Source organism: Athene noctua, chromosome 1, assembly GCF_965140245.1.
Source record: "Athene noctua chromosome 1, bAthNoc1.hap1.1, whole genome shotgun sequence".
Lineage (NCBI taxonomy): Eukaryota > Metazoa > Chordata > Aves > Strigiformes > Strigidae > Athene > Athene noctua.
In genome coordinates, this window is record NC_134037.1 from 157543800 (window position 1) to 157570578 (window position 26779).

The following is a 26779-nucleotide window of genomic DNA, read 5'->3' on the forward strand; positions in this document are numbered from 1 at the left end:
CTTTAGAGTAGTTCTCTGAAGTCTCTTCATTGTAACCAGTCAATATGTGAATAATCCCAGCAAAATCAATTAGTCTACAAAACAATTCTTCAGATAAAGCATGCAGATACTGTGATTAGAAAGACAATATAAAAACAGCAGTAGATAGATTGGACAGTTAGAAAAAAACTGAAAAATTTCAAATCATATTCTGAAAGAAATAAAATAATTTCACTTTCCATATATTTGGGACTTGGTATGTGCCAATGAATACCAATGGCATAATTCACACCTACAGTATACAGTGGACCAATTTTTTCACATTCTTATACTGAAAGGCCTATATTTCTTTCAGAATATGAGTTGAAATTTTACAGCTAATTACTTCAGTGATAATTGAAATTTGTAGTCAAAATATCCATTGTGGCCAGGGCTATGAGCTATGGAATCCTGTAAGAAAAGTTTTTATTTGTATATGGAAAGATTAATAAGGTGATTTTATACTTAAATGACAGATATGTACCTTGAAAAAATTTAGCTAGTTTATAAAGTATCTTCTTTCATTCTCAACATATTTCAAAAATGTAAAACACTTAGCAAGCAGTAAAAGTTTCACAATTCTTAGATTACTTTTAAGCCCTGCACTTTTGTTACATACTATGGGACAGTTCCTTAAACTTACTTAATTATTTTAATTTTTTACAACTGGAATATTTGAAGTATTTTGATCGAGAATGGTTCTTTGCTTAATTTTCCAGGGGGACATAGTTATAATTTTTTCCTATGTGTAAAATATATTCACATCATACTGTCACTAGTACCAAGTGGTTCCAGTTTTTGAGGACATTATGCTGTTAGATTTAGTTGGGTTAATTACAATGACTCTTACAAATACATTTATGTATCTAGATACACAGTGCTGTGCAGGGTATTCTAAAGGAGATACTAATTCTTTAAATACTGCATATATAAGTAATTTTATTCATTTTGATAGGCCCCAGGAGTCACTCAAATGTTTATAGAATTGGATTCTTAGGTTTTATGTAGTTAACACATTCACGTTTTATTAAGTGTAGACTCATAGTCATGCTTTTATGTTGTTTAAATTTTGAAAACATTTACAGTAACACTAATTTTTAGTGTGCCCTAAGGTTTATTTTCAGTAAAATTAATCAGCCTTGAAAAGTAATCATGTCTGAAAGGCAAGTCAAATATTGCTGCTGCTTAGTTTAGGTTTTAAATTTAATCTTACCGTAACTGAATGTTATATATCATAATCCTTCCCTTCTCCAAATTCTATTTTTATTCTCATGATGGCACTTTATTTTTTCATGTAATGGTTTTACTTTGTAGTTTGATATTTTTAAATCTCATGAAATGAGAAAACTAAAATATGCTGGAAGATGCACAATTCTACTGATTTGTTTACAGGAAAACAGTTATCATGTTTCAATGGCAAATTCATGCAAAGTGCTTATAATAGAATGTGAAATGTAGAAGTTCATTAAATCCCTTTAGCTCCACATGTAATTGCACCTCTGTCTGCTGCAGAAACTAAAAAAATAGAAATTCTAATAAATCTAGACTTGAATAACAAAGAGTAGTAACAGAAATAATTATTAAATATATAACTGGAAAAGCAAGCCTAAAGCAACTGTTAAAATGGTGCTCTATAATGCAAAAAACTAGGCTCCCTCGAGACTGAAAGAATACTGGCTCTTTTTCAGGACATTAGAATTGTATGTTCTCTTGTAAAATAATACAGTCACCGCTTTTCTGAGCAAGACAAATACTGATGTGCTTCAAGTAAAGTCCATCCAGTTTACATCCATTCCCCAGTATGAATCTGACATCTGGAGAGCTCATCTCAGAGGTGGCAACCAGCAAGCAAACAATTGCTGTAGAGACAATAAAAGGAAGCTTTCTTGTAAAGGAGGGGTAATGGTCCAAGAACTCTGTGGGGATCAAAGTTTCCAAGTGCGTATTCAACACTATTATTAGTAATATAAAGTACTGTGGTAATATATAATACTGCATTCCGTAAAGGATCCTGGAATCCTTTTCCTGGATTTTGTTTTTAGATTTACTGCTGTACATTACAGCAACAATATTCTTAACGCTGTACAGTATTCTCTTTGGCAAGCTTTTCCCCATGTTTTCTGTTTCTGATGGCATCTCTGGGTAGAATCATAGAGATGGGCTCAGGCTGTGTGAAGGATTGCTGCTGGGATTCAGTCTTGATTTCTGAAAGCGTGTCCTAAGTTCAAACCCATTTGCTTGACAAATCACATTTTTATTGGTTGTAATTTAATACACATTTCCGTACACCTCCTCTTAAATATGTACAGATATGCCTAATTCACTTTCAGGTCCTTAGTAGATTACTCAGAGTAATTACTTTTGTCATCATAGCCATCTGTCATTTTAGGTCCTGACTACGTTGTTGAACTGGCCAAGCACAGCACCAGTAATTCACCACTAATGTGCATGTAGCTGCATCTAGGAGTGTAGACCAAGGATGGTTGATACTGATCTCCATGAGGGAAAAATAGCAAGTTATGAACTGCATGAAGGTGGCTTGAATGTGCATCAGATGCTCATTGCCAGCTAGGAGCAAGGAAACTTCCATAATTTTTTGCCAGATTCATGTCTCCTGTGTTCACAATCTGAACACAAAATATCATTCCCCATCAAGGTCCTTAATTGTTGCCTGTGGCTTCTGTAACACTGGCATTAAATTCCTTTAGAGGCATAACTTGCTTGGTCACAACAGTGATTTTATGCAGATGAAATAAGAAGAGGCTATTAGCACTAAACAAGAAAACTAAGTTTGGAAACACTGAATTATTAGAAAACAGGACTCATAAGTTGCAAGTGAAGCAAACAAATTATGAAATTGCCTTTTTCTAAAATTTATTGCTTCATCGAATTTTGTTCCCATATTTTTTCTTTTGTTTCCTTTAGCAATGGTTGTTCTCAGCAATTTGGAACCAAATACAACATATGAAATCAAAGTAGCTGCTGTAAATGGAAAAGGGCAAGGAGAATATAGCAAGATCGAGATATTTCAGACCTTACCTGTCCGTGAGTAATACTCGTGCTATTAAATATAAATGATTATTAGAATATTTTATCTCCAGATCAGCTAATATTTTACTGTGGATAATATGTTTTATATTGATAACCTACATCCCAGTGTATAACATCAGTCTTAACACTGTTTCTTAGAAATCATGTTTTCTTCCTCTTATTCCCCCACCACCCCCAAGTAATATGAATGAAATTAAATTGGAGAATATATCCCATTATTGTATTTTTGATACTTAGACAAATCTTTGTTTTATATTCAAGAGCACAAACCATGAAAGATATTAGATGAAGGACCTTTTCTTATTTACACTCAGGGTATTAGGACATATGAGAGAAATTAATTGGCTTTTTCTGGAGACGTTCCTTCAGCAAACTATGCTGCCACAAGTTTTGCCATTATCATGCCTCAAATAGAAACCTTAAGCTATTGAAAAATGATAATAAATTATTTTAACTATGATTACATGCAAATTATAAATGCTGCGAAGCCAATTCTATATTTTAATAACCTTTATAGGCAGGAAATTCAGATTTAAATATTAAGGACTCATAAAAAATATTTTTTCTCAAATTATCATTAAATAGAAACAATAATAAATAAACACAAGGGAGAAGAAAAATAAAGGAACTACAGATGACACTGTATAGTACTCAAAATACATCAGCAACTGTTACTAGAGTAGGCTCTCATAAATCTGTTGCAACTGAACTGTTTTCTGATTAGGGTGTTAGTATAGTTAAGAGTACTGGCCGTAATGGAGTGAACAATGAAAGTCACATGACTACAAAGAACACAAAATATTTCAGTGTTATTATGTTCTTAATGTTACATTTCTTCTGTTCAGAACCAGTAACTTCCCAGCTTTCTAATTTCTTTTTTATTAAAGCGTATATATATTCTAAATATATTTAATGACAGATAAAATAATTTCCCATTATTCATATAGAACATTATACCTTATAGAAAAGTGATAGAAACTGATAGAAATTATATATATGTTATCTGCTAGAAAGCTAGGCAAATTCTGTGTTGAGATCTAAGTCAATTTATCTTTGCTTTAATAAGGAACATAAATATTACAAATATTTCTAAAGGAACTGTATCGTTCTGGGTAAATTTACAGATATTTTGAAGCCACTTTAGTATGACAACACACATTCATTTAGGATCTGATTTAAAACTTTGTAATAGGCATTGTGTATAGAAATTATAATTAGTCTGTGAATTTCAATTAGTAAAGAGGCTCAAAGTGGCTATTAACCTTTGTGTTCTACATTTAAGGTTATTTTTATCCTTTCATTACAGAGAAAATCAGGTTTGCTTTTGGTCATATTATTCTTAACATTTATTCTTAATATAGACGACTCTGAAAGTATCTAATTTTGCCTTGGCACATTTATCGAAGAGTTAGTTTACCTAATATCTGTATTACGATTCAGATCTCACACGTGGGACTAAATCTCATGCTTAATGTTAAGAATGCTTTCCTGTAAGATAGTGTTACTCTTAAACTTCAGCGTGAGTAGCATTTAAAAGTCTGACTGAATTGATGGCTAAATCATTTCTGAAGTAAATTACGTTTGAAAGCATCAGAAGTCAGAAGGTCTCAAAGAACTGAATACTTCTTTCGTACTTTAGAATTTTGTTTCCTTGGGTGAGATAATTAATCTGCATTAGATCATACTTTAAGCAAAATATTTAACGCACTGATGAAGGATGTTCTGTAGTGCTTGGGAGGATTATTTTGATTTTAAAGATATTGATTAATACTATTGTGGACAAATTTACAACTGTAATTTATGACTTACCTTATTGCTGAATTATTATTATCTACTGCTTTTTTCCTTGTTTAGGGGAGCCAAGCCCCCCTTCAATTCATGGACAACCAGGAAGTGGCAAGAGTTTTAAACTTAGCATAACTAAACAAGATGATGGAGGAGCCCCCATTTTGGAATATATTGTCAAATACAGAAGTGTAAGTATTTCAGTTGATCAAATTAAGTGGGTTTTGCTTAGGAATATCTGCTTTTAATGTAGAGAAGCCTGTTGCTATTATTTGAAATGTAACAAAATGGTTTGTATACTATAAAAAGAAAAGAAGATAAAGTGTAATATGTTTTCTTTTGTGACTAGGTTGCTAATGCCAGATTATAAATTTTTTTTTTTTTTTTTAAATAAGGAAAAGTACCCTGCTCTTCCCAAAGGTATAACGGAAAGTTCATTCTAATGAGAAAACTATATTCTTTGTTTTGTTACATGGCAAATGAGGAACCTTCATGTTCAGCTCTCAAAAGTGCAGTAAACTAGTAGGCATTAAAGTTATATAATTAAGGGTTGTTTGAACAGCAAATGATTAACCTGTTATAAATGCATTTGTATTGATAGATAGCATCCTAGAGATAGAAAGCTATGTTCCAGTACTCCATATTATTTTGTTCCATCATGTTCCATATTTTCTATCTTCCTATTTTCCAAGGCACAGCTTAAAAAAGCTGAATAGTTGACAAATTGTTAGGACTTTCATGAGTTTCAGTGTATGTACCAGTTCTTTAACAGCCATCATGCAGAATTTATTGGCTTTCTGTCAGCTGGAATCTGGAGCTGGAATTTAGTGTTCTTTCATGAAATCTGGCAAGTTTAGAAAACAGGCTTTTCTGCAAGATGCATTATATTTTTCTATTAAAAAAAAAATAATTCTTTTCCATTATTACAGTAGCTAAAAATATCCTTCCTTTCCTGATATACTATGTTTAGAAAGGATTGGGTTGAAAAAGTAACTATAGAGTTGGCAAAAGCAATTAATTAAATTCAAAAGTGTGCATTTTCAGATAACGTCTTTGTGTTCTTTTATCTGACTAGACCCAGTAAAAAGACATTTTAGCAGTGTAATAGCAGACTTACATGTCTATTTCAAGACACTAAAAGAGATTGGGAGTGTAACGTTGGATATTTAGAAATGTTAAACAGAAGGTAGTGAGCACCGTATTTAACAGAATTAAGAAAACTTTGAGAAATTAAATGCAGAACCTGTTTTAGCATTTCTAAAAAGGAAAAGCCAGTTCCTTATTTCGAAATAGTTTTTGTCACATTTCCTAATGTAACTTTTTTATGATAGTTCTGGTATTATCAACATGCTAAAACTGGCATGTTAAATGATTTTCCTAGGTATAACCAAAGAAGATTGGTAGCTCCAAATCAATTCAGAAAATTTTGGTAGAGCTTTTAAGAGTCACCTGAGGGAATAAACAGCAGTTATTCTGATGTCACTGATGCCTAAATCTTAACTGATCTTTGCAAATGACTTTCAGTCCTGTGTACTGTTGGTATAAAAGAAACGTAATTGTAAAAAGATAGGATAATAAAATATGCAATACAAGATACAATGCAGGTTTTGGGGATTGAGCTTCCTAGTTAAATTACAATGCCTCAAAGTATTTATATGGAATTTAATCTATTTTTGTAATTTAAGTAAGCTCAATGATTTTGGATCTATCTTGAATATTTTTGGAAACCTGATTTTGATCTAGTGTTTTGACTAAAGTACAATATTACAGTATAAAAGATCACTTTTCATGTGTATTGTTGCACGATAAATGTAGAGTTTAAGCAGTGACTGGAAACTTAATAGGTTACCGAAGAAGATAGCTTTTACTTGGACCTCAAATCCATGTCTCCTTAGGCTTCCAGTTGAAAAAGTGCTTAGACTAAATTAAAGGCCTTCCTACAACAAAAGAGCACAATATTTTTCTTGTGTTTTAATCAAAATGAATAAATGCTATTTTAAGTTCTTAGTTACCTGTTGACTTCTCTTCTATCTCCTCAACTGATTGTATTTAATTAGCTTTCCTATAAGTCTTACCAGCCTCGTTACTAGCACCTAGACCAATGTATTCGCTTGCATGTTTGAAGAGCATATTAGATAGCAAGCTATACATGAGTGGCTTTTTTCTTCTCTGTGTGTCATAACAGATTATGTCTTATTAAGAGTCAGTTCCTTCATACTTAAGTTTTCTACGGATTTATTTTTTTTTTTAAACTAGGAGAAGGACAACCTTTGAGATATTATAGCAATATTATAGCCTGGTTTAGGGCAATTGGTAAGTTTTTCTTTTTCTGGATATCACACATTTCATTCTGTCAAATATTGCTTTCCTAACATCAATTTATTCATATTATGGGCAGGACTTCCTAGCTATAATCAGCTAATAAGAAGCTTCACATTTTGTTCTGTATTCCAGAGAAGTAGATACTGTCAATTTTTATGAGTAGCAGCCTCAAACTGAGTCATGCTGTTGCACAAAGAAAGTCAAGACCATCTTACAAAGCTTCATTGATGGAGTTTGAAGCTGATGGCATACATTGCCTTAGAAGTTACCTTAGGAAAGAACAGGAAGGAGAGAGAGAAAGACAAGGGAAAATTGTTCCCCAGTAGCCAGCTGGAAAATGCAGTGAAGCATCCTGTTCAGTGTGGGAGGTGACCGCCCAACGACATTGCTCATAATAGCTGTGTAATTTTAATGGGGACCAACTTAAGCTCCCCTTTGTTTGTTCCCGCTTATGGCGCTGTTAAAGTTGGTTGGGGCACACGTGATGAGGTGCTGGTGTTGCACAATGGATGTTAAGTTTTATGCATGCAAATCATTGGGGAAATGTATACTGAATTTGTAAATGGCTATTATCTGCTGTGTTGTTTACCAAGTACTATAGTAATAAACTAAAAGCTAGAGGGGAGGGTTGAAGAGATTGTACAGACTAAGACGAAAGTGAGGACATAAGGAGGGCCAGGAGGAAGGAGCACTTTGGGTACAGGGAAGAGACTGTCACAGCAGCTCAGGGCAGGTGGGAGACCAGGCACAGACCTGCAGGAGAAGGGCAGGTACCTTTGGAAGGTATTACACAGGTCAAGGTTAGCACCAGAAACAGCATGCAAACAATGAATAATCACTCTACAGGAATAATCACTTACACGTGACTCACATAGTCACAAGCAAAAGTTTGTGCTTACCAATCACCTGCATTTCGACCGTGATGGATATTCTGTAGCTTCACATGTTGCAATTGTGAACCTGTGCTTGGTGCACTTGTTCCCTGCAAATAAGTATCACTCTATTACCTTGAAGAGATTTGTTCCCAGCCTTCAGTTATGATTTTGGTATCATATCTTGAATTACTTCATAATGCTTAAAAGGCAAGTATTGAAACAGACTTCTTAATGATTGGAAAAGGAAATTATTTTCCAACAATAAGCTATAAAAATAGGGAGGATGGGGTTCTTTTTGTTTTTCTCTAGCAGGCCAAGTTTCAGTCAAAATTTGGAATTAGAATGAAATAATAAAAATCCATCTTTTATGTTTATAAACTTTTAGGTAGAAGCAAGAAAAATTGATTAAAATCTTACTTTGAAAAGCAATAACAGTGTTTAATTTTTACTTTTACATCCCAAATGATGTTTGGAGGAAATGTTAGAGGAGTGATTTGGTTTTGCAGGACTAAAAGTGGTCCACCATGTTGACCTGTGACAGTGTTACTATTAATGCTCCGAATTTTGGCAGTGTTTAATTGATAGGTTATGTGCTTCATTGTTTGTCTCTGTTGATTGGGTACTGTGTTCATTTTGTTCCTTTATGATAGGTTCTAGAACAAACTTCTGTAAATACGAGTAATTTAAAAAGAGATCATTTCTCATTTGCTCTCACTCTGAGATACCTACCATTAAACACTTAAATGTTTTTGCATCAGTAAGTCCCATTTTACCTGCCAGACCCTTGGGCTTTCTGTTTATTTTAACATGATGTATATTATCAGCCATTTTGTTCTTTGTTCAGTATTTGTCCTGTATTACCCAGACCTCCAAAGCACCTTTCTAATGTAACGAATTCTCATAAAGCCACTGTCTTAAACTATCAGATTGTCTTCAGTGAGGATTTCTTGATTTTTTTTTCCTGCCAACTTTCAAGACAGTGTAGCATCTGCTGCCCTTTTTTTTATCAGAGAGACCACCATAGTAACAAGTCCATTTAAGCTGAACTTTCAGCACTATTTAGAGAGGATGGAGAATAAGGGAAAGGTTTGAAGGGGGTTAATCCCTTTTCCTCACTTTTTATGAGTTCCCAGAGAATATAATTTTGGGTACAATGTAAAATGCCCATTAAAGAGAGAGATGTTATTTTCTAGACTAATAAATAGTCAGGTACCTAAAGAGTGGATTAGCTTTACTTCCACTGTTGTCAGGTGTGCCCTCAGTTTTGAGAAGCAGCCAAGTCATGGTAGACTGAAATTTCACACTGCTTTGTTTATGGTTTTTTTTGTCAGGGTATTTAGATGCTTGGGTTACTCACAGCTGTCTTAGAAAACTAACTCTTAGACAGTTCTGAGATAAATTTCAAGCCAATATACATGCAATTAAGAAATAATAATTTTTATTACTTTTTTTTTTTAGAGCCATTAGTCTGTGTAGCATTGGGGCAGGTTTGTTACAACCAAAGACTTATACTGTGAAGAGAACAGTGTGAATATAAGGCTTAAGAGTAATGGAAGTGGGCAGTAAGATCCCTATTTACTGCTTAGTCTCACAGCATCAGTGACCTTCTGTAAAGTAGTATTTTCTCATTATATGAAACAAAACAAAATGCAAATAAAGGAAACGGTTTAATCTTTGATGTTGCAGATCTGATTACAGTTTCTGAAAATGTGCATTTGCTGGTGGATATTAATGCTACAACTGCTAATAGGAGATGATTATTGAAGAGATTTATATTAACTCACACCTCATACTGTACTTTGTAATTTAGAAGTTTCTTTCATTTGTTGTAGAACACTGTGTGTATGTGGAGCTTTCTATAAAATTGAAGCAGTATTAATAGAGCAGCCTAATAAGGTATAAAGTGTTCTTTTATAGTTCTGTTTTCTGCTCCTTAGCTACTAATTAAAGGATCATAGCGTAACAGGGGATCTGTAGGAAGATTTAACTGACACTGTTGTTTGGTGTTCTCATCCCTCTATTTCCATTTCTACACTAATAATAAAATAAATCTGGACACATCTGAGCTCTGCTTGGTAAAAAGTACTTGAGAATACATGTGAAATAACAGCTATAATGAAGGACATTGCAGATTTTTTTTCTTTAAGATGCCAAAAGCAGACTGTATTCTGGAAGACTTAATCTGTTTATCTTTAGAAGAAGACAATTTGCTTTCCAGATACTGTCTTCATTTTTTAATCTTCCTCCTAACTTCTCCTTGTCACTCTTCATAAAATATTTGCTGTCTTTTTGCTCAGAGCATGAACTTTTCATTTATCTCAATCCACCCAGTTGGCTTCCCTTTCAACTCAACTCAGGGTGTCACTTCTCTGGCATAGCATACAGATACCCTGTTACTTTTCAGCTCTCTCATTTTGACCTGACCAAACTGTGGAATAACTGCCTTTTCACTTATTCTTTTGTCTGCAGAAGAGCAGCCTCATACAGAAATCTGTATAGGGTTTTTTTTTTTTTCCAAATCTTAAGTTCATTCTAATCAAAACATATGATTCTGCAGTTTGTTTTCACAGTATGGTCATATAATTGCAATGCTGTCTTTTCCACCTGCAGGAACCATATAGCCCGAATCTTTATTTTCCAATTCAGTGTATTTTTATTCCTTCCGTGATTCTGAACCTCTTTGGGATTCCCCAGTGGAATTCAAATAATTGCATGTGCACACACCAAGATCATGTATGGATCTTCTGATTCCTCTCATGTTGATATTCTTTGGAATCTAGGTGGTTTTGTGGGTTTTTTTTCCTAACTCCTCCTAAATCTCACCAGTTTAAACAGCCACTAAAATATGGTGCTAAGTAACATTGCTGTTCCTAATATTAGTAAGAAGTATTTGCATACACATATTGCAATCAGTATTAACTGCTTTTATTTTAGCAGTGCTATACAAAAGTGTATTTTGATATAGTGGTAATACAAGTGGATTCATTCAGTGGAATGTAAATATAGGTGAATTCATTCAGTGGAATGTCAGATGATTGTAACAGGAATTATCCACAAACATATGGGAAAATATCTTTGTCAGAAAATACCAGTTTCACTTTATGATGAGTAAACTATTTTTACTCCGGTGTATTTAGTTTTCTTCATGATTTGTAACGTGGCTACCATCCTGATGTTTTCACTGGTCTACTGCTGCACCAAGTAGGCCTTTTCACCTTTCTGCAAATGTATCTGAAAAGATGTTTTACTGTATTTTAATCATTCCCAGGACTATCATGTGTCAGTACCAATTCGAGTTAGAAGAGGCAAGAAAGAGTTTAAGAAAAGGTGAAGTCAGTATGGAAAAATCATCCCACTCAGCGCTGACAACAAATAAGTCATTGCAGCAGTGCACATAAGGGAGTTTAGTCTGTCACTCTATTTTCTGAATACTGGGGACAAAAATAAAACAGGCATAAGAAGCATGACTGGGCCCTGAACTGTCTAATTTAGATGCTACTTTCTTTGACATTTGTGTCAGTCAAGAGCAAGATGCTTCAGCAAAGAGCCTAAATATAAGATGCTGAGAATAGTAGTCTGCAGCAACAAGTTTTACTTCCCTGTATTTGAAGGTTTGTTTTTTTCCCAGAGAGTTTACATCCACTGATTGGGTCTGTGTTGCTAAATGGGTTGGAGAGCCAGGATTTGGCTCTCAGTCATAGTTTTTGCTACTTTCTTGTACCTCAGCGTTTAGGACTGCATGGATTCTTACTGACTGTTATTAATAGTCCTCTGAACAAGGTTGCTTTTGTGTTTGAGAGTATATGTTGGTTTATCCTTTTACCTATTATTTATTTTGTAATTCTCATTTGTACAAAGAATAATTAAATATATTCTGCACTGAAAGGAGCGATTGCAAAGGTAAGCACTCCAAATTTCTGAAAAGCGAGAATTAAGATTACAACTGAAGTCCTCATTTGTTCCATTTGTATAGGTGTCTTAGATAATTATCTGATTTATAAGAATCTTTTTTTTCTGTAGAACACCATCTTAATGATTTACATGTATCCTCTCACCAGTGTAGACTTAGGACTGTATACTTTCTCAACTATATTTATATTGATGCATACAACCTGTTTTGCAAAATGTTACTATAGTACCACGTATTGCTACAGTTAGTGTGTATTTTCATTATATAACTAATGTACAGGTTAAGCTCAGCTTGCATTCATGAACAATTCAAGTTTGGGTTTAATGGCAAGTTTCGTTTAAAGAACATTGATCAAAATGTAATTGAAACATTTATATAAAGTAAACATTTTACAGAATTTATTCTTAGAAGCATTTGTAAATAATTTTCCTGCAGTTTCCCAAGATAAACATCAGTATTTGAACAATGTATAAATTGAAGCCAAAAGGTTAAAAGGGATTGCCTACAAAATCCCTAAATTCACATTGTGGAAATACGATTAGGAGTGGTCAAAATTACAAAAAGCCTGAGTAGTCAGAACTCCAGAATTAGGTTATTTGAATGTTCATAACCTTTTTAAATTAAACCCTATATTTTTCATGCATCATGTAGAGATACAGTTTAGACAAATAATGCAAGAGGTTTTTGACAATTTGAACTAATATTCCCATCTTTACAGAAAGATAAGGAAGACCAGTGGCTAGAGAAAAAAGTGCAGGGTAGTAGAGACCACATCATCTTAGAGCATCTTCAGTGGACTATGGGTTATGAAGTACAAATTACAGCTGCCAACAGACTGGGTTATTCTGAACCAACATTGTATGAATTCAGCATGCCACCAAAGCCCAACATTATTACAGGTAAGCTAATTTTAGAGTGTTTTTATCTCTGAATTTTTTGCTACTCAGTACACTAATGTGTGTAGTTGAACATAAGGTAACTGAAGTCTTCCTTAACTGACAAAGCCCAAGTCCCCATACTCTATTATCAGCAAAGACTTGGATTCAAAACCCTTAAATGGGACCTTGCTTCCTACTTTTCTCTTAGTAATAAAGTAATTTGTAAGTACAGAACAAACATTGAATCTTCAACCGTGATGATAACAATTAACAAGAAATACAGTGTTTAAGATACACCTGCTATACATTTTAAAGTTGCCTTGTACTGCCTATTTGTCTGTTGTAAGCAACTTAGTTGTTAGAATTCTTGATTTCAGTCCTATCTCCACAGGTTGTTCAAGATAGACATGTAATAAAGGTACTTATTTTAGTGTCTGATTAGGTTAAATCTTCAAATTGTTTAGATACTGTCTTACTGATTCACCCTAACATGGTGAGCATACAGCCTTCTAGAAGGCCTGTTTACAAGCTTTGAAATCTGTAGAAATGCTGTTCATATGTTTAAGTCTGTAAATACAAAGGTTTGGAATTTTTTTAATGAAAACGGCATAGTAGTTAAGAGTGAGTGTGTTTCAGTAGCTAATTTATCAAGTTTTAATGCTTCCCAATGTAAAGTTATTTTTTGATGCAACAATGCAAAATTATTTAATTCTGAATAAACCTAAAATATAGTGGTAATTTCTGATATATTATGGGTAATTTTAATTTTTGTAAAGCAGGTGATATGAGGAAGAGATTTCAAGCTTCTTTATCTAAATTATGAGCTGATATCTTTAATAATAAATTCCAAATTGGATCAGTCGTCACTAGCATTTTAAAATCAGATGCTACATCCTTTAACATAGTATTTTCTGTATGCCATATATTAAACTATTACAGTATTAGAATTAAATTAAAATCATGACAGATAAATATAATGGCCAGTATATTAAAATGTAATACTGGTGTTTTAATCTGAGTGTCTAACTAGCATTGATCTTAGTAAAGTGGCAATTAAATGAATCATGGACTAGTGTGTCATTGGAAAAGTTTGAAATAACTGACTTAAGTTTTCTGTCTGTTGAAAGTTTTCTTCCAATACATTTTCAGAGCAGATGTCTCAAGATCTCTGCAACATTTTTTAATACTCTATAGCAATTTGTTGATATTGGAGGCATTGTTACTTGCATTTATAGAAAGGAATGTGCATTTGTAATTCATAAATAGGTTCAGATCTAGTTCTAGTACAAATATTTGGTTTACGCACTTGAATTGCAATAGTGAGAGTTGGTTTGCATCTTGATCAAAATTCGGGGCCTCAGTAGGCCCTGTGTACTTGTTTTTAAACATAGTGCTCTGGAATTGCCATCGTTCAGAAATAAAATTTCACTACATGAGCAAAAAAGAAAAGGGAAAAAGAAATGTAGGAAAGCTTATTGTCCCAAGGATATAAAAATATTTATCAAGTAGAAAAAGAAATAAAAGCTTATTTAGGTAAATGGAAGCGATAAGCCATTTTTTAATTTTATATATTTGAAACACAAATATTACTTGTTTTTCAATGCAATCTAACTTTAACCTGTTATAATTGTTTAAAGTATTCCATAGTAGTGCCACAGCTGCTGTAACTGAGAGAAACATAATACGCTTCCATAAATGATAACGTAGGGGGTCTCTGGACATTCCAGTAAAAAGCAGCTTAGTTCATTTAGTTTCAGAATATAGATAGATGATTTTTCTCTGAACACAGTTTTATAGCTATTTAGGTGCTTTTTCCTTTCAGTGCTCTCCCATAACCTCTAAGTAGTTGTAAGAAGTCTGTTACACTGTTTAACATGAGGTCTCTTTTATATAAATCATTATTGCACTTATAGTTGTGGAACTCATCAGTTTCCTTGACAGCTGTTTTTGCAAAGCCTGAAAAGAGTGTGAAAATCCCGTCATAAGAACATTCTGTAGGCAATTTTTTAAATTATGTCAAAAGACATTTAGAATCAGTGGAACATTAATATTTGTGTTCATAAGTCAGTATGGTTATCTTGGTTTTGAAATGGCATATTATTGCTATTGGGATATTTTAAATACATAACATTGTTGCAAAAGCATGAACCTCTTATTTTAAAACCTGATAGATAATGTGTATTAAACACTTAACTTTGAGCAGAATAATTCTTTCTCGTATCAGTTAGTCAACTTAGATGATGCACTGTTTGTCTGCTTTGAGGCTTAGTTATTTGCAGCCTAGGCATCTACACCTAGGTCCAAAGAAGGACATACACAGCAAGAATGAAATTAGATAGAAATCTACCTCACCTATCCTGAACTTGCTTAGCAGCTTCTGATGACTAAGATTCCCTTACTGATTATTCATATAGTTATTAGAAGTTTCTAATACTCCTGAAGGTTTTAATCTATATATGCCCAGACCTATGGCACTTCAGCTGAACTGAGAGTTTCTGTCTTGCTCTAAATGTAATTAAAAACCAAGATATCTGTAGATCCTGTGTATGGAATCTCATGGATATTAAGAGAATTTTAGGATTCCCTACGTATCATGTTGGTTAACTATACCTAACATACTATTCTGGTGAAGCTAATGCAGTTAATCAGGGAGCTGCAGAGAAATGAAGGAAAGGATACATTTGTTGTCCTTTGATAGGTGCTTACCAGGGAAATGGGAGTTGTCACAAGAAATGAAACTTAGATTCTGATTGCTGCAGAAGGAACCTGCTTATGCTTTCAAGAGCCATTTGATATAAGGCAGAAGTAGTAGTCCCTGGGGGCAGGAGCTGAAAGCCAAAACTCCACCTACATGAGTACACAACGCCTTCAGGCACTGAATCTACAACTCCTGCTTGCTAGGGAAATGTGAGCAAGTACCAGCTCCTGGCTGGCAGTCAGGTTCTGTAATAACACAATATGATGATCTTCCATTAACAGTCTTAGGTCTAGGAAGGAGCTTGAGGATGCAAATTGCTGTCTGGCATCAGTGAGGTGTATAAATGAGACATTCCTTCAAATTTTCACATGGTTGGTCTCAACAGCCTCCAACTATAGATGTACTTGATTTTGTAATTTCTGTTCTTAGGCCTATAACGGTCTCCATGCACTGAATCACTCAAATTTATGATTAGTTCCTCAGAATTTGTAATCCTTTTAATAAAAATTTCCAGGTTTTCTGAAGGGTGTACCAATGGAACCTTGCACTGACTTTGAGAAATACTCAGTAAACCAACTTCTTAAAACACTTTGCCTTAAATAAATGCATATATAAGTATATTCATTTATGTGTATATGTGTAAACATACATACTTTACTGTATATTATATCTATGTATATCTAATTTTACTTCTTACTTTTTTGAGCTATTTTTTGCAGTCATCAATTCTATCTTTGTATTTCACATTTTCCTTAGGCATATGATCATGTATTTAAGAATCATGCTTTGAAGAAAGAGTGGTGTAATCTTAAGTGTAGTATTTTATGTATTCCAGAATCTCAGAGGGATGTTAACTGGCAGTACTTGCAGGCAGGTGCAACTCTAACAATGCTGTGCTTGACTCTGAGTGAAGTCTATCAGATTTTAAGCACTGATTTATGATATTTTAGAAAATTTTGTTCTGGCTTCCCTATAGTGTTAAGCTTCTTCTAGTCCTGTGAGAAAAAAAGGTGATTCTCAAAGGAGCGGTGTGCCTCAGCTCTTTAGCAGTGTTAGGACAACACAGACTTACCTCTGCAGACATAACAAACCCTTTGACTAGGTGTCACTGGGAACAGCCAAACTCCGTCAGCTTCCAGAGCTGAAACTACTGCCGATTTATGTGGGTCCATTTACCCTTCCTCAGCAGGGCAGATGTAGGGATCCTGTGTTTGTACTGTGCAGCTGGTACATAAGCGTCCAAATCAGGTGTCATTCTGAACCATTACTATTGCAGCCTAAAAACACATCTATGGTTTTATATTAAATGAACCTTAAAAGAAGAGAAAATGGAAATTTTTAAAAGAGGATACTTTCTGCGAGTGTTAGATATATTTTCAGAAATTAGTGGCAGAAGGTTTATGCAGGTGCCATCTGCCAAAGGCTTTTATCCAGTCAGTGCTGATTCTCTGTAAGTCCAGTAGATAAATTAAAAATGGCTGCAAGTTGTGTTTTTTCGTGAGCTTTTTCTTCTTTATTCTAAATTAATAACTCGGGACAATAGTGGGAAAATGAGAAAAGCATTTGGGGATAATAAGAAGCCCTTAGACCTGTTTTTCTCACTTTGTGATATTGATTGTTTTGGGTTTTCTTAATTTCCAATACTGCATGAACTGTCAGAAATATTTTTTTGTTAACATCCCTGAAAAGTTTTAATCCCTTGTGCATCTCATTTACTTTCTGTTCAATGCATATCTGCCATGCTTAAAATCATACAGTGATAGGCAAAGAGAGACAACCTAATACATGGTACTTCCTCTCATTGTCATTCACATCAAAGATGACACTCTTCATGCCAAACATGATTTTTATCAGTAGTTTTTACAAAAATATCACAGTGATGTCAAAGTGAATGAAAAATAAAAATATCTCTTATCAATGCTTCAGGTATGTGTGTATATATTTGCATTTGAATTTGTGTATGTATATTTTATGATGTATTACGTAGACAAAATAGGGCTTTGGAGCTATACACAGTGTTTTATCAGAATAGAAGCTATGAAAATTAACTTTTTCATTTAGACACTGAATATTACTTAAGTACAGAAAACCAGAAATAAGTCTCCCTGATGCCCACAATTTCCTCTCAGGGCAAGTCTTTTTTAAAAATTTTGTTCTCAGTCAAGCAATTTATTGACTTTTTTGTGTAGAAATAGATTCTATATGATTCCCATCTGTGTCGCTGGGGTAGGTTTTTCTTCCTATCATGTCTTGCTGTTCCTGTCATGTCTTGCTGCCAAACATCAGACTCTCTTGCTTCACGTGCTCTCCTTGTGTCCCTCATCCCTTTAACCTTGACCTTGGGCTGCAAGAGACTCCCTGGGGCACAGTCTCCCTAGCTCTGAAGAGTGGCATAACCTCCCTTTTCTCTAGAAGGGTTGACTTTACCTTGTCAATGCGTCAACTAAGAGAAGCCAAAAAGCAGCATTCTTCATTCTTATTCTGTACCCCACCACAAAAGTACATAAAATTTGTTGACTTATCATAACTATGAATGAACTTCCAATCTGAATGGTTCTTGTGTCTTTTGAAGCATTTTCCTTAGATTTCAGATCTGTTTGAAATTAGATTTTACCCGATTACAATCAAGCCTCAAGGTCAGGGTATCGCATAAAAGCGTGCTTGCACGACCAAGGCTTCTGCTGTCATTACCATTAGCCTTCCTTGCTTTAAGAGCACATTGCTGGCTCATGTTCACTTGTGTCCACCAAGACCCCCAGGGCCTTTTCTGCAAATTGCTTTTCAGCTGGGTGGTCCTCAGCCATACAGGGTTGTTTCTCCCCGGTGGCAGGACTTAGTACATCCCCTTATTGAACTTCATAAGGTTCCTGTCAGCCCATTTCTCCAGACTCCTGGCTCCTGAGGTCCCTCTGGATGGCAGCACAACCATCTGATGTATCTCTCCTCTGAGATTTGTCTCATCAGCAAAGTTGGTGAGGGTACATTCTGCCTCATTATCCAAATCATTGATGATGTTGAACAGGATTGGACACAGTATTGACCCCTTGGGTATACCACTAGTCACTGGTCTCTAACTAGACTTCACGTCATTTATCAGTACTCTCTGGGCCCAGCCATTCAGCCAGTTTCCAATTCCACCTTACTGTCTGCTTATCCAGCCCATCTATCAACAACTTCTCTATGAGGATCTTCAGTGTCGAAAGACTTACTGAAGTCAACGTACACAAGATGCAGAGCTGAGAGGAACCCTCATCTACCAAGCCAGTCATTTCATCATAGAAGATAACAGGTTACCTTGGTCAAGCATGGCTTTGCCTTTGTGAATCAATGCTAACTATTTCTGATGCAGTAGTTCTTCATGTGCCTGGAAACAGTTTCCAGGACTAGTTGCTCCATCACCTTCCCAGGGATTGAGGTGAGGTTGAGTGGCCTGTAGATATCTGAACTATCCTTCCTGCCCCTTTTAAAGACAGAAGTGACATTTGCTTCCCCCCTTCCTCAGGGACCTCTGCCAGTGTCCATGATCATTCAAAGATTATTGAGAATAGCCTTGCAATGACAGCTTTCTCAGTGCTCATGAGCACATCCCATCAGAGCCCATGGACTTAAGTATGTCCAGCTTTCTTAACTATTCCCTGACCTGATCCTTGCTCCAGAATTTCCTCACATCTCCAGGACCTTACATTTCCAAAGGCAATGATATCTCTGTTACGTTCATTTTCCAGGTTTCTATTTACAGCTTTTCTTCCCATAAGATATTTTCCTTCCTCACTTTCACTTCAGTAGCAATACCAGCATTCTTCAGGCCAGGTCGGGTTTCAGTTATATTTGTGATATTTTTTGCCTCACTACACAATCAGTAACCCATGTGCTTTTGCATATATTTTTAACTTTAGTCAACAAAATTGTAGGTAGTGAACAAGGAAAAGACTGCAGATATTCCCTCTTGAGCATTTTGCAGAACTTCTGATAACAAAAATTAGTCATTAGTGATCATATGTAGCTCAGCTGAAGAGAAGCCCTTTCCAGGTACAATGCATTATTTCAGAACAGAGCAACGTTAGCTATGGGGTAATGTCATCAATTGGCTTCTGGTACTTATTCTTAGTTCTAGGAAAGATTATGTTGCATCATTAGAAGTTAAATTAGGAGAATTGTGGGGATTTGTAGTAATCTGCTTCTTTTGTAGTCTTTTTCCATAGAAAAAGCTAGAAAGGCTGTCAGTAGCTATTTGAGCCAGGACTAAAAGTCATTACTTGTGGCTTTTAAATTGCCTTTTCTCCAGAAAAAGACTGTATAATTGTATTATGTACTGCTTCTTCAAGAAGAACATTTGGCCTGATTTTCGACCTATGGCTTGTGACCACACTGCTTGTCCATCTATGTGTGTATGTATACCTGCACAAATAGCCATCAATTTGTGTCTTCTAATAACTTTTTAATTCATTTGACAATTTCACTGAATTTACCAGAGAACAGAGACCTCAAAAATAATAAATTCCTGTAAACTTTTTTTAAGTAAGTGTTTGAGCATAGAAGTAAAATTCTTTGTAGCTTAGTAAGGAAAATACTGTAGTAGAAATTTTCACACTTTTAACAGTCAGAATTATTGGGGAAATAATATTTGTAACTTTCTGACCTTTGTGATCCTTGCACCAGCTTAGATAGCAACAATACATTTAAACCAAGAAAGAAAGGAAAAAAAAAAAAAAAAAAGCACAGAAGGAGTTTGAAGATATTTTCAAAGGCAAAGTTTCCATTCTAAGGATCAGAAATTTTAAGACCATAATGGGTGCCTCTTTTCACAACTTTGTGCATTACAAGATTCCTTAGTCTATCTCTACAGCTTTTAGTAGTTAGGTTTTTAGTTAAATCTGAAATGAAGAACAAAATGCAGCAGTCAAAAAGGAAAGGCTTGAGGATATTAGTATCCTTGCAGTTCTGATCATATTCCCAAGGCAAGGAAGAGCTGCAGCATTACTCTTATGAAGTTACCTGCATCCTTTTCTCAGAAGCTGAAGGATATTGTTATTCCAAACAGAACTTGAAAATGAAGACTTTTGTCCAACATTTTTTGACATCATAATTCTGACCTAAAAGTCTAAATCACAGTCTTCAGCATGTATTGTTTTATTGGAAGAATAATTATTTTATTTTCTGAAGGGGGTAGAGAGATTAAATGCGTCTTTGAGATCTCATTGTTTGAGAATAGGAGGTAATAGAAATCACACCAATCTGATAAATTAATTTCCAAAACTTCAGAAATATTACAGCCTCCACAAAACATATTTGGTTTTGTTTTGAAAACCAGTACTAGAATTTTTTAAGTAAAAGCCATTTCTCATCAGATCTTGGAGATGAACATTGATGTAAGTGGTAGGGCATGTTCTTGCTGTCGACTAAAAACAGCTGTGTTTGCTCCATTCCCTGCAATGACTAAAGGATTTTACATGAAAAGGGAGAGACATCAGTTACTAAAATTGATTTAGTACTTATTAGAACTTATTTGATATGAATCAGAGTCAAAAAATGCTTAAAATACCAGTACCATCAGAGATGTTCTGGAAAATAGGAAAAAAAAAATAGGAATTGATTTTTTTTTTTTTTTTTACTTTGTGAATTTAAGTTTGCTTATCTTTTTGAATGCTATGAGAAAAAAAAGGAAATCATCATAGATGTTGTGTTGGAGTGCAGTGGTAGGCCACACTTTACAAGTATGGTACTCTTATTCACCTAGAATATTTGTTATAAGTAATTGCTAGCATAATGTTATTTTGTAATTTAAAAACCGCTAAGTGCCAATTAAAAGATTAAATTGTTAGCTTTATTCTCTAAAAAATATTTAAAAGCTGTGTTATTAAAATAACTGTGGAATTTTAATATGTCAAAGATTTTTTGCTATGAATATAAGGACCAAACTATTTAAGTTTTAATAATAAGAACTGGTTTTGAATTTTGAACAGCTTGAACAGTCATAATTTATTTTAAAATGTGTATCATTGAAAACACCACAGTAGAAATATGTGTGAGGATGGGGTAAAGTCCATAATAGCTCTTAGTTTATTTATATTGCTGTCTTTTCTACTTGGTAGTTACGTACACTCAAATGTATATTTGTGAAAGAACAGGGACGTTCGTGTTATAAGATGATAGTGCATTGGTTAAACTTTATGCATCCACATCCCAAAGGCAAATTTCCCACCAGAACATATTGACAAAACAACAGCTCTGTGATTTAAGCTAGATTTGAGGTGCATTGCAAAAAACATCTAAAAGATTAAAATCCTAAAACCTAAAAATCCTTTGATTTTGGATAGCACTTAAATTCTGCATGTCTTGATCACATAATTGTGGAGATAATGATTTATCCACCACTTGCCTTTCTCTTCAGACTGAGCTCTCTAGAATAAGAGACACACCACAATATAAGATGTCACAAATCATCCTCTACACTGATTTTAATATGAAATAAATCCTTTTAAAGCTTAAATAATTATAATAAGGAACTGATATAATACAGTTTAAATGAAAAATGGCGGGCTTAACAGTTTTCATGTACTTCGATTACAATTTCTTAAAATTCACTTTTTAAAATAAATTAAGATGTAACCAAGGTTATTGCTCATACTACACAAGATTTTCTACATTTCAATTTCTTTTGAAGTCTCTTTTGAAACAGTAGCATAACACTGATATTAGTCACTATCCATATAATTACTGTGTCACTTTACCTGAAAAAAAAAAAAAGTCATTAATATCCAGTCAAGGAGATTAAGATGTTTAAACATACGCTGTATTGCATAAACTTGTCTGTTTTATCTGCCAACAAGTGAACTTTCAATAATAATATTATAGAAAAAATATATATGCAATCTTCAAATATTGCTCTGGATTGCATCCAGACATACTGTGAGAACTTGCATGTCTAAGAAGTTGCATGATTTGAAAAGCAAATTTGTTTTGTTCCCACCCTAATTTTAAAATCTATATCTAATTACCCTGCTGCATGTGCTAATCTCTTTGGTCATTCATAATTCAAGTGAACTTATGTCCATGTTATTGATGACGGTTTGGACAGTGGTCTGTGCTGCTCCCCTACAATAATTCAGGAACAAGATAAACTTATTAGTAAGACGAAGCAGCTAGTTTCTCTCTGTCCCCAGGCATGATCGGAACCTTCTTTCTATGTAATTATATTGTAACTGGGTTTTTTTTACAGTTTCCCCTTTCAGCCTATGGGCTGCTGTTTATTGTTGCTTCAAATATTCAGTATTTTTTATAGATGTTCCACTGTAGTTTCCTGAGTTTCAAGTATCTCCAGCATGGAAGACACATGAAAGATTGTACTTAGGTTGGGCTTGGCTGAATAATTTTGAATCTTGAGGGGAAATAAGAGAGTGGGTTGCACACTTCAGGTTAAGTGCTTAAATAAATTGTTTTAAAGTTAGACCAAAGAGTTTACCATTTTGGCTACTGTGGAGAACCACATGCTGCTGCTATTAAGGTACACCTTTTCTATGATTGGAGTACGTTATTATCCAAATTTGTCCAGAGCACTTCAATGGTTACCATTTCATCCACACTTTAATTAAAATTTGATGTTTCTATTAGAGTAATATCTTTCAAGTGATTGTCTTTGGCACAATGTAAATATTAAATTAATTCTTTTTTTCTCTTTTTTCTTTCTCACTGTCACTTTCCTCCTTTTGATAATTTATTTTTCATGTTTCATCAACTTTTTTACTTTTTTCTCAAATTTAATTCTTTTTCCCGCTCTTGATTTTCTGTAACGATTCTTATCCACACAGATAGATGCTGTGAAGCTACTAGACGTGAAAATGGAGGCCAGTCCCTGCAGCTGAATGCTGCTGATTTCTCTTTCATTGTAGTCATAAGTTTCTGGTGCATGTTTTGATGCTGTTGATAAGGCAAGCAATATGTTTTCTTCATTTCCCTCTTAATTTTATAATTACAGGAAAATAAAAACAGACCTGTATAAATTGTCCTTTTTTATAGTTCTTCTAAACTTTCCATTTGCAGTTAAGATCCTAGATAGTGTAATTACTTCAGTCTGTGCATGCAAAATTCTTCATCTGGCTTTCTGGAAACCTTGTGAGTTCTGTGACAAATTCAACAGATGATGCTTGGCTCTTCTGTATGACAGAACTTGGAGAACGTGACTCACTGAATTTGATTAATGTGATTTGATTCTATTTTCTCAACTATATTTTGATTATAAGAAATCTATGCATAGATCTTACCATTGTGAGTCACATGGTTTTCCAGGTGAACCATCAGTTGGTCTTTCACAAAAATATTTTGATTCTGTATTAATCCTTTTCACAGAGCTATGCTTATACTAGCTCCTTCCCTGATGTATTTAAAACTTTATGCTTAATATAGACATGTTTCAAATTTTCCAGTGGATTTTACCAAAAATTTCTTCCCTAAATTGTAATCTATGAATTGCTTTAGTTCATATTTTTCATATACTTTTTCTGTGCCTCTCTGCAGCCATGCCTCAGCACATAAAATAGGTCCCTGCCCACCAAACTCACTTCTTATGACTATAACGCTGCCACATTCCATTTCATGGCATTTGTTTTTTGGACGTGAAGCTCTAGGGGGCTCAATTTTGACCTTGAAAAAAGAATGGGAAATGTAGTATCCCTTATCTTACATGTTAAAGGAATGGCTTACAAACTCTGCAACTAGAACAGTGTATGCAAAACTTCAGAAAAAAGTTCATTTAGTTCAGGAGTCCAGATAGACATTTTACTGCATATATTTGATTTTAGAATTTATGTAGTTGACTAAGTTTATGATTCATTCCTCTGTTGCATACAGAATAACCCAAGAAGGCTTTAAATATTTATTTAAAGATACTTCTCTTCAGATAGTTACTAAAAATCACAAAGATAATAAATTAACATTGTATGTTGATATTTTTTCCCCTTATAATTAATTTCTTTTGGGGTTTAATACCATTATCATATAACTTTGAAATTAAATAGTGAAGTTTAAGTATTTATGTATCTCCACCCTTGTAAGGGATATTCTTATTTCTTAGAAATAGTGATTATGGTCAGTTTTGCCAGTTTCAATTTATTCTTGGAAGTCTTTAAAACATTATTAACAAAACCTCTTCTCATCTAAGATGAATAACAATCATATTAGAAAACTGGGTTATGTCACAAGTAAGGTGTCTTCAGAATGCGTGTGTGTAAATTTGAAGACTATTTATTAATAGAAATACTTTTTTTAAAAGTCTACATATTTAGCATAACAAAATCGTTGAATTCAATCGTTCTAAAAAAGTTGGCTTCATTGTGATCTGCAGAAAATCTCTCACTGTGTTAAGTGGGGCCACTATTTCATCCACATCATTTGCCACGGTGTTCAATCACTTTAACCTAATACCATGTCATTACTCTGAAATTAATTATATTGACATGTGCCTGGCATAGTATGGTGAAAAAATAGAATTTCTGTTCTACCTTTGGGTTCCCAGTCAGAGTCAGTTGGGTGAAAGCCTGTGTTTCTGTGCACAAACAATATAAATACATGCACTGAATTTGTTATTTAGTTTTATAAGTGTGTTTCTTATAAAAATATAAGTGCTTATTCAACCTACAGACAATAATTGATGAAGGATAGAGGTCTACTTACTCTCTACTTATGATCAGAGAACTGACATTTGGCAAATGTATATTAAGTAGATGTTGCTTATATTCCTCAGGGGAAAACAAAACCAACCCTGGCTAAGTCTGGCCTCATTCTAAGCCTCTGAAAATTTCAGTTCACATCTGGTCAGCAGTGAATACTTTGGTGTCCACTGAGTGTGCTGCTTGCACAAGCACACCTCAGTCTGCTCCTAGGAGTTCTTTCTCGATTTGCAGGAACACAGTGGTGCACAAATTCTGAGGCTCCTTGTTGGACCAGGGGAGTAGCAGATTTTTTTGAGAGGCTGTCTGCAGTCATGTCCCTTCTGCATTCTGATCCCGTGGTAAAGTAGAGACTGGTTGCATATAAGGAAACAGAATTTTCTCTTGTGCACTCTAAAGAGATAGAGTGCTGTTATGAAAAATTAAAAAAAAAAAAAAAAAAACCCAAACAAACAAAAAAAACCCACATACCAACAAATTGCAGAAACAAATCACAGCTAGGAAGCACTTGTCACTGCATTAAAAGGTCTTGAGAAAAACTTGGATGATCTCATAGAATGAAACATTAAAATAAGGTGTTATTAAGGTATTCTCTTATTTTGAAGCATTTTCCTAATTTCCTAAAATTGGAAACCTTAAAGCTGTTCTACTAAACATTTCCTTACATATTTTACCTGTCATATACTAGTCTCTGTTCTTACTTTTTTAATAAAGCAAGACAGAAGACTACTACAGGTATGTATAAATGTAGAAAAATGAAAATTTCTACATAATTTTCCTACTCTGGTTAGACATATGAAGTACTCTTTACCAGTTATAAATTTATTATCTTAGCAAGTCATTCTAACATTGTAGATAAGTATATAAGAAGACAAGATAGGAACTAGGGCACAGAGAATGATTGACTGTGAACTCTCCAAACATATTGTGAAAGAGCTAATGAAAAGCCTTGAGGAATTTTAGAAGCTAAATATACATTATAAATGACAAGTTGGCTTTTATCCTCAGTGTCACAATGCCAATGGGATAAAGAGACAAATTCAGATCATTTATCCTTTTTCCAGCTGATAGTAGCTTCAGCTGGAAACTACATAAATTTCCCCTGTTAAATGAGAGAAATTTTAGGTCTGCTCCAAGTTATATTGTTCTGCATTATGCATTTTTGGGGTTATCAGGTACTTTGAATATGATCCTTTTCTTTTGGCCCTACTCTTCCCATCAAAGTCCAAAGAGGATGAGTTAAGCCAGTATTATAGGGATTCTGTGACAGCAGAGACAGACAGTTCTGGGCAGTGTCCCAAAACCTCTGTAATGAGAAAGAAAAAGAGGAAGATAATAATGTCCTTAGGTTGTCATGTATCTCCTGAGATGAATAACTAATACAGTTTTGTTTGTATTTCTCTTTAAGAAAGTTTTATAATCCTATCTTTAAAAACAATGAGAGCAATATTATGTTACAATATTTTGTACAATCTGTGGGCAGATACAGAAAATTTTAAAGTCCTGTCTTCCTCCAGATGAGAATGAGGAAAAATTGAAAGGAGACATTTGCAAATTAAATTATAATTGGTAGGTAA

General features: G+C 34.2%; 1 protein-coding gene across 1 annotated transcript in view; it reads left to right on the plus strand.

Moving 5' to 3' along the window:
* NCAM2 (neural cell adhesion molecule 2) overlaps positions 1–26779 on the plus strand; it is a 319116-nt gene that overhangs the window by 263362 nt on the left and 28975 nt on the right. Inside the window, exons 13-15 of the mRNA XM_074902177.1 lie at positions 2944–3063; positions 4924–5045; positions 12680–12860. Coding sequence (XP_074758278.1) covers positions 2944–3063; positions 4924–5045; positions 12680–12860 — 423 coding nt within the window. The remainder of the gene's footprint in view (positions 1–2943; positions 3064–4923; positions 5046–12679; positions 12861–26779) is intronic.